At 43.4% G+C, this 11860-nt stretch overlaps 1 protein-coding gene across 1 annotated transcript; it reads left to right on the top strand.

The window, feature by feature from the left end:
- The first annotated feature begins 1399 nt into the window (after positions 1 to 1399).
- LOC110780351 (cysteine proteinase inhibitor 5) lies at positions 1400 to 1983 on the top strand. Its single transcript, XM_021984756.2, has one exon. The coding sequence runs from the start codon at positions 1504 to 1506 to the stop codon at positions 1852 to 1854; it is 351 nt and encodes a 116-aa protein (XP_021840448.1). The 5' UTR covers positions 1400 to 1503; the 3' UTR covers positions 1855 to 1983.
- The last annotated feature ends 9877 nt before the right edge of the window (positions 1984 to 11860 follow it).

Here is an 11860-nt window from a genome sequence, read left to right as displayed (position 1 = left end):
TTAGTGTCCCGGGCGATACCCCGAAGTGTTGCATATGATTTGACTTTTATTATTCATTTCTAATTTACTTATAAATTTCTTTTAATATGCAACTTAAAAATAATATGAATTTCATTACATATGTAGTTTAAGAATAAAATTGGTTAATCAACAATTGTTGAACTAAAATATCGAGTAATTTTATTTGTATAAAACTTTATTTTTTGTAATACTTTACTTACAACTTATAAAAAAAATCAAATTACAATTTTAATTGAGTTACAAAGTCGAAATACATTTTAGATGAAAAAAAAACATTTGATTGGCTAAAAGAAAGTGCGAAATTATTTTTTTCCTATTCTTTTCTCTGTTAGGCCCTTTTCTTTAGAGCTGAACTGAACTGAACTGAACTGAACTGAACTGAACTGAATTGCCAAATAAGTCTTGAAACTGAAATTAAGCCAAAAAGAACAGGGCCTTAATATCATGGGTTTATGTTTCATCTTATTTTTTTCTAAAAATAGATATATGGTTTGATTAGTAAAATAATAGAAATGAAGAAAAAAATTGTTATCTTAAATTGTTACTCAAGTACATAAATTTGGGCATTAAATTTTTATACGACTTTTCTCCTTTTTAGTTGTTTTAGAGTGATTAGTTGTATCGTTGGAGTGATAGATAAAACTTAGCATGAACATATAAGAGGTTATGGGTTCAAGGGTGGGTAGCAACGATTTTGTTTGGTGAGGACACAATAAACAATCATGTGTGCGTATGACGTGGCGCTACGATGCCATTTCACTTGCCAAGTCATCGTGACACGTGGAGAGATGTCATAGATTTCCTTGGAGATTTAATAATATATATAGATAGATAGATAGATATATAGATTAGTACTAATCGGACATGATCATACCTGATTGTAAGATAGTGAACTTGATAAAATTAACTTCAAAATCTGATTGAAAGTCATAAATCATACGACATGATTGAAACTTGTTTACCTGTCTTCATTGTGTCTTCTCCAAACTTATTTTTGACTTGAAACTTGTAATTTTTTAACTTAAAACGAAACAAATCGTTAATAGTTTTATTCGTATAAAAACCAAAATATTTAATCTAACATTATATCTACGAATAATGCACTTGATTTTGTAATTTTGTAACCCCCGACATCCACCCAATGATATCTTGGTAGAGTGCAAGCAACCATGTCCTTGGTTAATTTTTTTTTTATAAAATCAGCATAACACTAAATTAAGACCCATTTCCTCATCCCACCACTCGTCGTTTTGTGTGCCATTAATTCAGTGAATTATTTTCTGAAATTAAAAAAATTAAAAATAAAATCCGATTGGATTCCACTTTCCACCTCCCAACAAGTGTCCTTCCTCCGCGTTCTCCCCTCACTATAAATAACCCCCTAACTTCCTCTCATTTTCCCATCTTTAACTTGCTCTTCCTTTCTCTCCCCCCAAATCTAGAAAAACCTCCATTCTCTCTCTTTCTCAAGTCTACAGAAAAATGTCGAGCCGCCACTTTCTCCTCCTTGCCCTCTCTCTCCTCGCTGTAGTCTCCGCCGTATCCGCGTCCAGGAAACACGGCGGCGCACTCGTCGGAGGATACTCGCCGATCAAGGACGTCTCCGATCCGTACGTTCAAGGCGTCGGGCAATTCGCGGTTACCGAATACAACAAAGATCAAAAGGCTCACCTGAAATTTGTGAAGGTGGTGAAAGGTGAGTCACAGGTTGTCTCCGGGACGAATTACCGTCTTTTTATCGAGGCCGATGATAATAGCCAGTACGTCGCTATTGTCTATGATGTGCCGTGGCGACATCAGAGGAGTCTAACCTCATTTACACCTGCTGCTTAGGTTTTCTTTTGTCAAATTTTGTGGTTTGTATTAATTAGAAATTGTTGTGAGTTTTTATGAATAATTAGTTAAAAATGTTGTGAGCATAAAGTGGTATTTATGGAATAAGAGGTGATTTTCGTTTTATTATTGTTTCTGTTGATTTCATTTTATGTACGGAGTATTTACTTTGTTGTTGTGTTCTGGTTTTATGAATTGTTGTATGGTTTTATATATATGTTAAACTTTAATGTATTTGGCATTTCAGGGTCATCGACTCATCGGTACTAATACTTTAATTAGTTTTGGTTCCCGCCTGATTGGATCGGGGGAGAAAGAGTTATGTTAACTTTAAGTAATGACGAATTGGAGATAACGAAATGTGGAAATGTAAGTCAGGGTCGAGAAGATTCGGGAAGTAACTGAGAAATGGAGAATTTTGCCTCTAGTCTTACGTTTTTTATTTTTCGCTCTCATTTGTCTGACGTTCGAACTTAACGGTCGTTATTAGTTTCCTTCGTTTTTGTACAAGCAAATTGACGACCGTTCTAGCCCTATGGAAAAATTAAAAATCGGTTGCCCATCAGCCCATCATAAACGTTTAAAAACATCGCCTTTGCTTGAAGCAATAAAAGATCCCTTCACCTAATTTATTAATCATAAATTAAACCGTTTCAACTCTATCTTTATAATTGCATGGACAATATGTACCTATGGGTGGATACGAATAGAATTGTTCGTGAATAGTTCGTAATTGGTTCCACAAAAATTTGTACTATCTTCATAGAGTTCGCAATTGGACACGAATAGAATTGTTCGTGAACTTGGAAAAATTTAACCCAAAACAAGTCGAGCCATGTTAGAGTTCTACTCAGTTCGGCTCATGTCCACCCTAATGGTAACTGATGTGGCAAAAAATAACTGGACCTCGTGTCCCAATAATATCTTGACACATGTCCTCCATAAATGCCAAAACAGCGTGGCTTCGTTGGAATCCACCGTGGACCTCTCACATAATGACACGTGGCATCTCCAAACTTTCCCCAACAGATATGCAAGATGCTCGAATGTATCTCTACTTGTTGTTTATACACAAAGGCCCAACTTGTTTGACAGATCCAGTCCTAAAAAGGCACCATAAAGCCCTTCATTTCAAAACGTACCAGATAAGGACACATGTCTTCATCTCTAAAGGTCAGCCAATCATATATCTAGGGTTATTGGACACTTCCCAAAAACCCTAGCCCTATATATAGTCCAATTCCCAAGGTAAAAGGGGCATTCAATTCATTCCCACCTACCTTAAACTATCTTTGCTCTGCCTTCTCTCTAAAAGTTACTTCTCTCTCTAGCCTATACTTACTTAGGCATCAGAGGGAATATTCCTTCGGGAATATTCTTGTTTTTGCAGGTTGCAGGAAGATCGTGCCAGCGCATACTTGATATCTCCGAGGAACGTGTGACACGTCATCACCACAAAAGATCCCACAACATTTGGTGTCGTCTGAGTGGAGGTATAGTATCATGGCGGAACTACAATCTAAGGAAAGAAGCCGGAGTGCCCTTCGACGTGTCAGCAAGCTCCCAGGACGCCTAGCTCCCAGTCAGGACGCTTTTCTCCCATCAGGACTCCTTGCTCCCAGTCTGGACGTCTAGCTTCCGGTCAGCTCTATTCTTGTTTTGTAGGAAGGCGCAGGAGGAAGACGACCTACCACCAATATAGAGACATCCTCTCTAAGAAAAGAAGCCGGAGTACCCTTCGACGCGTCAGCAAGCCCACAGGACGCCTAGCTCCCAGTCAGGACGCCTAGCTCCTAATCAGGACGCCTAGCTCCCAGTCAGAACGCCTAGCTCCCAGTCAGGACGCCTAGCTCCAAGTCAGGACGCATAGCTCCGCGAGAGGACGCCTAGCTCTCCGACAGGACTACTAGCTCCAAGTTAGGACTTCTAGCTCCCGGTCAGCACTATTCTTGTTTTGCAGGAAGGCGCAGGAGGAAGACGACCTACCACCAATATAGAGACATCCTCTCCAAAGAAAGAAGTCGGAGTGCCCTTCGACGCGTCAGCAAGCCCACAAGACGCCTCGCTCCCAGTGAAGACTCCTAGCTCCCAGTTAAGACGCCTAACTCCCAGTAAGGACGCCTAGCTCCCCGACATGACGCCTAGCTCCCCGACAAGACTCCTAGCTCCAAGTCAGGACTTGTAGCTCCCAGTCAGCACTATTCTTGTTTTGCAGGAAGGCGCGGGAGGAAGACGGCCTACCACCAATATAGAGACATCCTCTCTAAGAAAAGAAGCCAGAGTTCCCTTCGACGCGTCAGCAAGCCTACAAGACACCTAGTTCCCAGTCAGGACGCGTAGCTCCCAGTCAGGACGCCTAGCTCCCCATCGGGACTTGCTCCCATCGGGACTTGCTCCCACCGGGACTCGCTCCCATCAGGACTCCTCGTCAAGACTCCTCATAAAGACGCCTCGTCAAGAATCCTCGTTCAGACTCCTCGTCAAGACTCCTCGTCTAGACGCCTCATCAAGACGTCTCGTCAAGACTCCTCGTCAGGACTTGCAAGCTTCCCATCAGGACATGCAAGCTCCCCATCAAGACTTGCAAGCTCCCCAACGGGACTTGCTCCCACGGGACTTGCTCCCATCAGGACTCCTCGTCAAGAGGCCTCATCAAGACTCCTCATCAACACGCCTCGTCAAAACTCCTCGACAGGACTTGCAAGCTCCCCATTGGGACTTGCTCCCACCAGAACTTGCTCCCATCAGGACTCCTCGTCAAGACTCCTCACCAGGACTCCTCATCAAGACTCCTCGTCAAGACGCCTCATCAAGACGCCTCGTCAAGACTCCACGTCAAGACTCCTCGTCAAGATTCCTCATCAGGACTCCTCAACAAGACTCCTCATTAGGACTCCTCGTCAAGACGCCTCATCAAGACGCCTCGTCAAGACTCCTCATCAAGACTCCTCGTCAGGACTTGCAAGCTCCCATCAGGACTTGCAAGCTTCCCATCAGGACTTGCAAGCTCCCCATCAAGACTTGCAAGCTCCCCATCGGGACTTGCTCCCATCGGGACTCCTCATCAGGACTCCTCGTCAAGACTCCTCGTCAGGACTCCTCGTCAGGACTTGCAAGCTCCCATCAAGACTTGCAAGCTCCCAATCAGGACTTGCAAGCTCCCCCTCGGGACTTGCTCCAACCGGGACCTGCTCCCAGTGGGACTCCTCGTCAAAGACTCCTCGTTAGGACTTGCAAGCTCCCATCAGGAATTGCAAGCTTCCCATCGGGACTTGCTCCCATCAGGACTCCTCGTCAAGACTTGCAAGCTTCCATCAGGACTTGCAAGCTCCCATCATGACTCAATAAAGATAGTCAATCAATATCGATGTCTTCTCATTGATGGCGTCAGAAAAGACTGATCTGTTGACGGCCTAAGGAATGGCCTAGATAAATTATCTATAAAAAGACGTAAAACCGCAAATAGTTGACTCAATAAAGATAGTCACTCAATATCGTCGCCTTCTCATTGCTGGCGTCATAAAAGACTAATCGGTTGACGGCCTGAGGAGTGGCCTAGATTAGCGCCCGAAATTAGAGTCATCCCCTAAAAGACTGGGGTTACCATCCACATATGGGCAATAAAATTCATTTCAAAAAACCAGCATATGACTGAAAAGGGATGAATACATAAAAAGTGCACAGATGGCACAAAAATTCCTACTTGCGCACACAACGCAAAAACCCAAATAAAGAGTGCCAAAAAGCACCAATGTTAATACAAAGCGCCGGCGCCGCGAAAACCAACAGTCAAAGAAAATGTTAAGGACAAGGAGCGGTCGAACTACCATCCTGGACGTCCTGCCCGGTGGAGGAATCCACTTCTTCCTCCACGTCTTCCTCCTTTCCATCAGGACTTGCAAGCTCCCATCATGACTTTCTAACTCCCATCATGACTCATGTCTAGCCACATGTTAGAGCCCAAGTTCCTCTCTAAATGTGCCCCAAGTTGAGTCACAACTGACAACATGCTGCCTCCCGCCATAAGGTACTAGATGAGTCGCTCATTACATTTTCAAAGGCGATTTACCTTGTAAAAAGATAAGACCCCCTTTGAGGGGTAAATGATGTGGCAAAAATAATTGGACATCATGTCCCAATGATATCTTGACACATGTCCTCCATAAATGCCAAAACAGCGTGGCTTCGTTGGAATCCTCCGTGGACCTCTTACATAATGACACGTGGCATCTCCAAACTTTCCCCAACAGATATGGAAGATGCTCGAATGTATCTCTACTTGTTGTTTAGACACAAAGGCCCAACTTTTTTAACATGCCTAGTCCTAAAAAGGCACCTTAAAGCCCTTCATTTCAAAACGTACCAGATAAGGACACATGTCTTCATCACTAAAGGTCAGCCAATCATATAACTATGGTTTTTGGACACTTCCCAAAAACCCTAGCCCTATATATAGTCCGATTCCCAAGGTAAAAGGGGCATTCAATTCATTCCCACCTACCTTAAACTATCTTTGCTCTGCCTTCTCTCTAAAAGTTACTTTTCTCTCTAGCCTATACTTACTTAGGCATCAGAGGTAATATTTCTTCGGAAATATTCTTGTTTTTGCAGGTTGCAGGAAGATCGTGCCAGCGAATACTTGATACCTTCGTGGAACGCGTGACACGTCATCACCGCAAAAGATCCCACAACAGTAACAACATGAATTTTGGTGAATACATTGTTTTTCTATTAAGCTCCGTTTGTTTTGAAGGAAAATTTGTTCCAGAAAATAATTGCCTCATTTTCTTTGTTTGTTTTGTTAAAGGTGGAAACAATTTTTTCAAATGTGGAAAAAAACTTTCTCTAGGGGAAAACCAAGTTCCTTTTTAAAAAGAAGGAATACCACATTTTACACTCGAATCCCTTACATTTCCTTTTCTCTCCTCTCATTCCCACTTCTATGTTCTTTTTCTTTATAATTTTTCTTGTAATTAAGGAAACAAATAAAGGAAAATTATTTTCCCTTGAAAAATAATTTTCTGGGAAAATCATTTTTCTTTGAAAATATTTTTCATCGAAGCATTTAGAGCCATAATTTAAATAATGTAAAAGGTCTCCAATGATTGGGGAGAGTGACTTGCGTGCAAATATTAAGGCTCTAAATTTAATAGAACGCACCATGAAAATGTTAAGCTAATAGCTAAACAATCGTTACATATTTTCTAAATTAGCTTTGTTTAGAAAGTTAGTTTTAAAGATAATTATGGTGGAAAATATAACAAACAAAATTAGATAGGAAAAGTAAAAATAAGTTTTAAAAAATAAATTGACAAATAGCTAACCACTGGAGTAAGAAGTAGCTTTTTTTTTGAGGGAGGAGTAAGAAGTAACTTGGAATTGCAGAACTTGTAAAATTGATGTGACATTCCAAGCTATACGGTGGATTAGAGAATCTCCAACGGTAAGCTAATTTCTAATAGCGTTTCCAAACAACGAGATTTGTAGTAGTGCTACTCCCCTTTCTAGCTAGTTGGTACCTCAATGGTTAGCTACTAGCTTGATATTTAATGTAATCATATTTCTCAATCAACATTTTAAATTTAATTTAATTTAAGTTTTTTTCAAGGAATTATGATAAGCTAATTAGCTTATCTAAGGTAATTTACTTGGCCAAGCTTGATGTGGCCTAAAATAAACGCCACGTACCTAAGCTAAACCGTAAAGGCCCATTAAGAAAGCCTAAAAGGCCTTCCAGAAGGTCTTTAGGCCCTCTTACTCATAAGGGACCCATCTCCACTGATTACAAGAAGCCCAAAACACTTAATAAGCCCGCCAGACTCAAATCAATCCCCTAGTATTTATGTAAGACACGTGTCTTGATCTCAAGAAACTATCCAATCAAAGCAGGACCAGCTCCCAAAAAACCCTAGCACTATAAATAGGGCTCAGATCCCAAGGAAAGGCAACAATCAATTCATTCCCACCAACTTAGCATTAACTTTGCTCTGCCCTCTCTCTACAATTATTTCTCTCTCTAGTATATACTTACTTAAGCATCAGAGGGAATATTCCGACGGGAATATTTTTGTTTTGCAGGTTGCCAGAAGTTCGTGCCAGGTCATACTTGATACCTCCGAGGAACGCGTGACACGTCATCACCGTAAAAGATCCCACAACATTTGGCGCCGTCTGTGGGGAGGTATAGTAGCATGGACGAACTACACTCTGACAGAGAGTATACTGGTGATGGAGAAGAGAGGCGGCCTCTCGAAAGGAGTCAACGACACATGGAAGAAGCCAATCGAATCGCAAATGCAGGAAACACACCACGTCGGGTGCAGGAGGCCGAGGTGGTTGTAGAAGAAGAACCAATGACAGAAGAGTCTCCACCAGGTGGCCACCTAAGCCCCAGCGTCCGAGACGCCGTGCTAGATGAGAATCTAGACTAGCCGGTTTCGGTGGGATCTTTACGCGAGATCTTAGCAGGATTCCAACAGCAAATGAATCAAACCTTTCGACAACAGATGAGCACCACATTGAAAGATGAAATTCGGAAAAATATGCTAATCTACAGCGCTGAGAGGACGGCTCCACAGAGACCCCTCAGCCTAGGCGTCAATCGGATAAGCAGAATGCCACTCAGATCCAACGTATGGAGGGCTGGAGAAGGTTCTCGTCCACAAGCTAGCAGGCGAGTCAGCCCTGTGCCCGAGCGCTCAGGAAACGGCCGCGACCCCCCTACTTCTTACCTCGAAGGGACCCGGTCATACGACCACCGTCTAGGGGAAGTCCACCAGCCGTCTTCCGGCCTGCCTCGAGGCGTCAAGAACATTATGAAGCTGAATCTGAACTATCAGACACTGGGTCCACCCCTGTGATGGAAGATCCACCATTTTACCCCTCTACACGAGGACAGACCCAGATGACGCCCAACAGAGTAAGCATGCGCCCCCGCCTGCTATCCAACCGCCGTGAACCAACTTATCATATCCAGCAAGGGTTTAATAATCTGACGCTAAGGCACATGAGTACCCCCTTCTCCGAAGAGATCATGAACTCCCCGAAGGAACCCAAGGTAAAAACTCCTACCATTGAAGCCTATGACGGGACCACCGATCCCGATATGCACCTAGTCGCATACCGCCATCACATGTATGTTCAAGGAACCAATGAAGCCACTTGGTGCAAATACTTCCCAGCCACTCTCAAAGGAGTGGCGTCTAAGTGGTTTGAACGGCTACCCCCACGGTCAATTGCCTCTTTGAACGAACTACAAACTTTGTTCTCCACAAGGTTCATGGCACACAAGGAAGAAAGGAAAACAAGCATGCATTTGGGATGGATCCAACAGGGGGAAGATGAATCCCTAAGAAGCTATGTGAAGTGTTTCAACCTAGAAGCCGGACAGATCCCAGACTTTCCCGATGGCGTCTCCTTTGATAATTTTATCAGAGGATTGAAGAAGGGATCCTTTAAGTTTGATCTGGTCAAGAAAAGCGTGAGGACTATGGCCGAAGTCTTGGACGAGGCCGAAGCATTTATCCATGAAACAGAAATATGCAGCGCGTCAAAGGAAGGAAGGATTGGAGAAACAACAGACTCCTCCGGTAAGAAAGATAAAGTGGACCGAAAAGCCCCACGAGTAAATGGCATATAGGCCCTCTCAAAAGAGCATGATACCAACTCTCCTGGGCACAAGAGGGAACGTCCGCAGGAAAGGGAATATTTTGAATATAACACAGACCTCCTCACAATACTAAAAGACGTCGGAACAAAGTTTGACCTTGAACGGCCTTTCCCCATGAAATCTCCTGCTAAGAGTTGAGATCCCCTGTTATATTTCCAGTTCCATGAAGACATAGGACATGAAACTAAGAATTGTAGAAGCTTGAAAAGGGCTTTAGACGGCTTAGCCTCCAAAGGACACCTCAAGAACTACTTACAGAAGAATACTCATGGCTTTGGAAAAAACCAATACAAAAAGAACAAGTCGCCTGCCTCACCTACGGAGGGACAACACAGTGACGGAGGGTTTGTAGCCGTCATATCTGGAGGACCAGCCGCTAGAGGACCCACCATGAGAGGACGGAAAGATTATGCTCGCCGCCTAGGACAAGTAATGTTGTCGGCAAAATCACCTATGGATCCATTCCCACGGATAGAGATATGTGAGTCAGATGGTGGACGAATAGCCACTCCGCATGATGATCCTCTGGTGGTCGAATTCACGATATCCAACATGAGAGTTAAACGCATTCTTATAGACACGGGAAGCTCGTCCGACATAATGAGTCTAGAATGCCTCAATCGCCTAGCGCATGATCCCAAAACCATCGAAAGTATTCACTATCCCATCATTGGTTTCGGAGGGAGCATTATTCACCCTGGGGGCGTCATCAATCTGCCGGTTCGAATTGGGGATAGGGAAAATGGACGAAGGATGGAGGTGGACTTCCTGATTGTTAAAGACTTGACTGCATACAATGTCATCTTGGGACGACCCACCTTGAACAAGATTAAAGCTGTAATCGTCACCCATCTGATGCTTTTGAAGTTTGTGTGCAATGATGGAGTGATAGGCACCATACATGGAGATCAACAACAGGCTAGGGACTGTTATCTGACGACGCTCAACCCGTCAGCATGGAAGCAAGATCCTGCCGAATTCAGAGGCAAAAGAAAGCATGAAGACGAACTGCAAGCCGCCAAGGAGAGTAAACCCGTCCAAACTGAATCGGTCAAGATTGAAGAAAGTGGCTAAAAATAGAATATCATTAGGTTAAATATTGTACCCAGAGCCTACAAAACGGCCTAGCTATTGTACTAGAGCCCACAAAATGGCCTGTAAATGCGCGCCTAAGACGCGGCGAATTTAGCTTGCAATTTAGTAAATGAATATTTTCTTATCTGACAAATACAAGTCTCAGTTAAACCCTTTAAAAACACTAAGGGGTGGAGAAACCCACAAGAAAACAATCTCTAGATGGTGGCGCCAAAATTTACTAAATAAACGACGACCCTAAAAATACCCAGTGCTAATAAACACGAAAGACTCAGATATCCAACATGACGCCTCCTCCTTGGAAGGCGTCCAAAAAAAAAAAAGACTCAACAAGAGCAGACATTCAACATGAGGCCTCCTCCTTAGAAGGTGTGTAAAAAGACTAATCGATTGACGGCCTGAGAAGTGGCCTAGATTAGCGCCTTAAATTAGGCTGATCACCTAAAACACTGAGGTTCCCGTCCATCAAATGAACCCATAAAGAATTCCTAAGAAATCAGTAACGAACTGAAATGGAATTAAAATAAAACAAGTGCACGAAGGCACAAAATGTTTATACATGCGCTCATGGCGCAAACAAACCAACACAAATAAATGCCAAAAGGCATCAAAGTTATTACAAACGCCCAAGGCGTCATTCAAACCAACTACATAAAAGGCTGCTCAAGGATGAGGGGCGGTTAAACTCCCGTCCTGGACGTCTTGGCCTTCAGGGGAGTTCACTTCTTCCTCCTCCATGTCCTCCTCCCCGTCGCTAACAAACTCAGGGGGATCTAAGCCTAGGCGTCTAGCCGTCGAAACGACCATCTGGTAGGAGATACGACGTTTGAACTAGGAAAAGTCCTTCCCATCCATAGACTGATCCCACACCCTTTGGGCACTCTCCAAAATGGACTCTTCGCCTAATTTAAAAGAGCTCGCTGCCTCTTTGCGCACGGCTTCAATCTCCCCCTGCATAGCCTTGAGCTGACCCTCCAGGACGTTCACCTTGGATGAGAAATTGGTCACCCGCTCCGAGACGGAGGAGTACTCCTTTCTCAACACGGCCAGCCTCTCCTCATGCTCCAACAATTTCTGTTCATAATTCTAGGCGTCCTCCTCAACCTTCTTCAGAGCGTCCGTTTCGGACTTAATCTTCTTGTCCGCGTCCAAGTTGATCAATCTGGCCGTCTTCTCCGCATACTGCTCATGATTCTCAATCTAGTCCTTATGCTTGAGCATCTCATTATGCATATCAAAGCG

The sequence above is a fragment of the Spinacia oleracea genome, chromosome 5 (genome assembly GCF_020520425.1).
Source record: "Spinacia oleracea cultivar Varoflay chromosome 5, BTI_SOV_V1, whole genome shotgun sequence".
Lineage (NCBI taxonomy): Eukaryota > Viridiplantae > Streptophyta > Magnoliopsida > Caryophyllales > Amaranthaceae > Spinacia > Spinacia oleracea.
The sequence above is the reverse complement of the archived record's forward strand: the minus strand, read 5'-3'. Positions and strand labels throughout refer to the sequence as shown.

What these genes read in the sequence shown, in the direction of transcription:
- LOC110780351 (XM_021984756.2), top strand. Translation starts at nt 1,504, where the DNA reads ATGTCGAGCCGCCACTTTCTCCTCCTTGCCCTCTCTCTCCTCGCTGTA.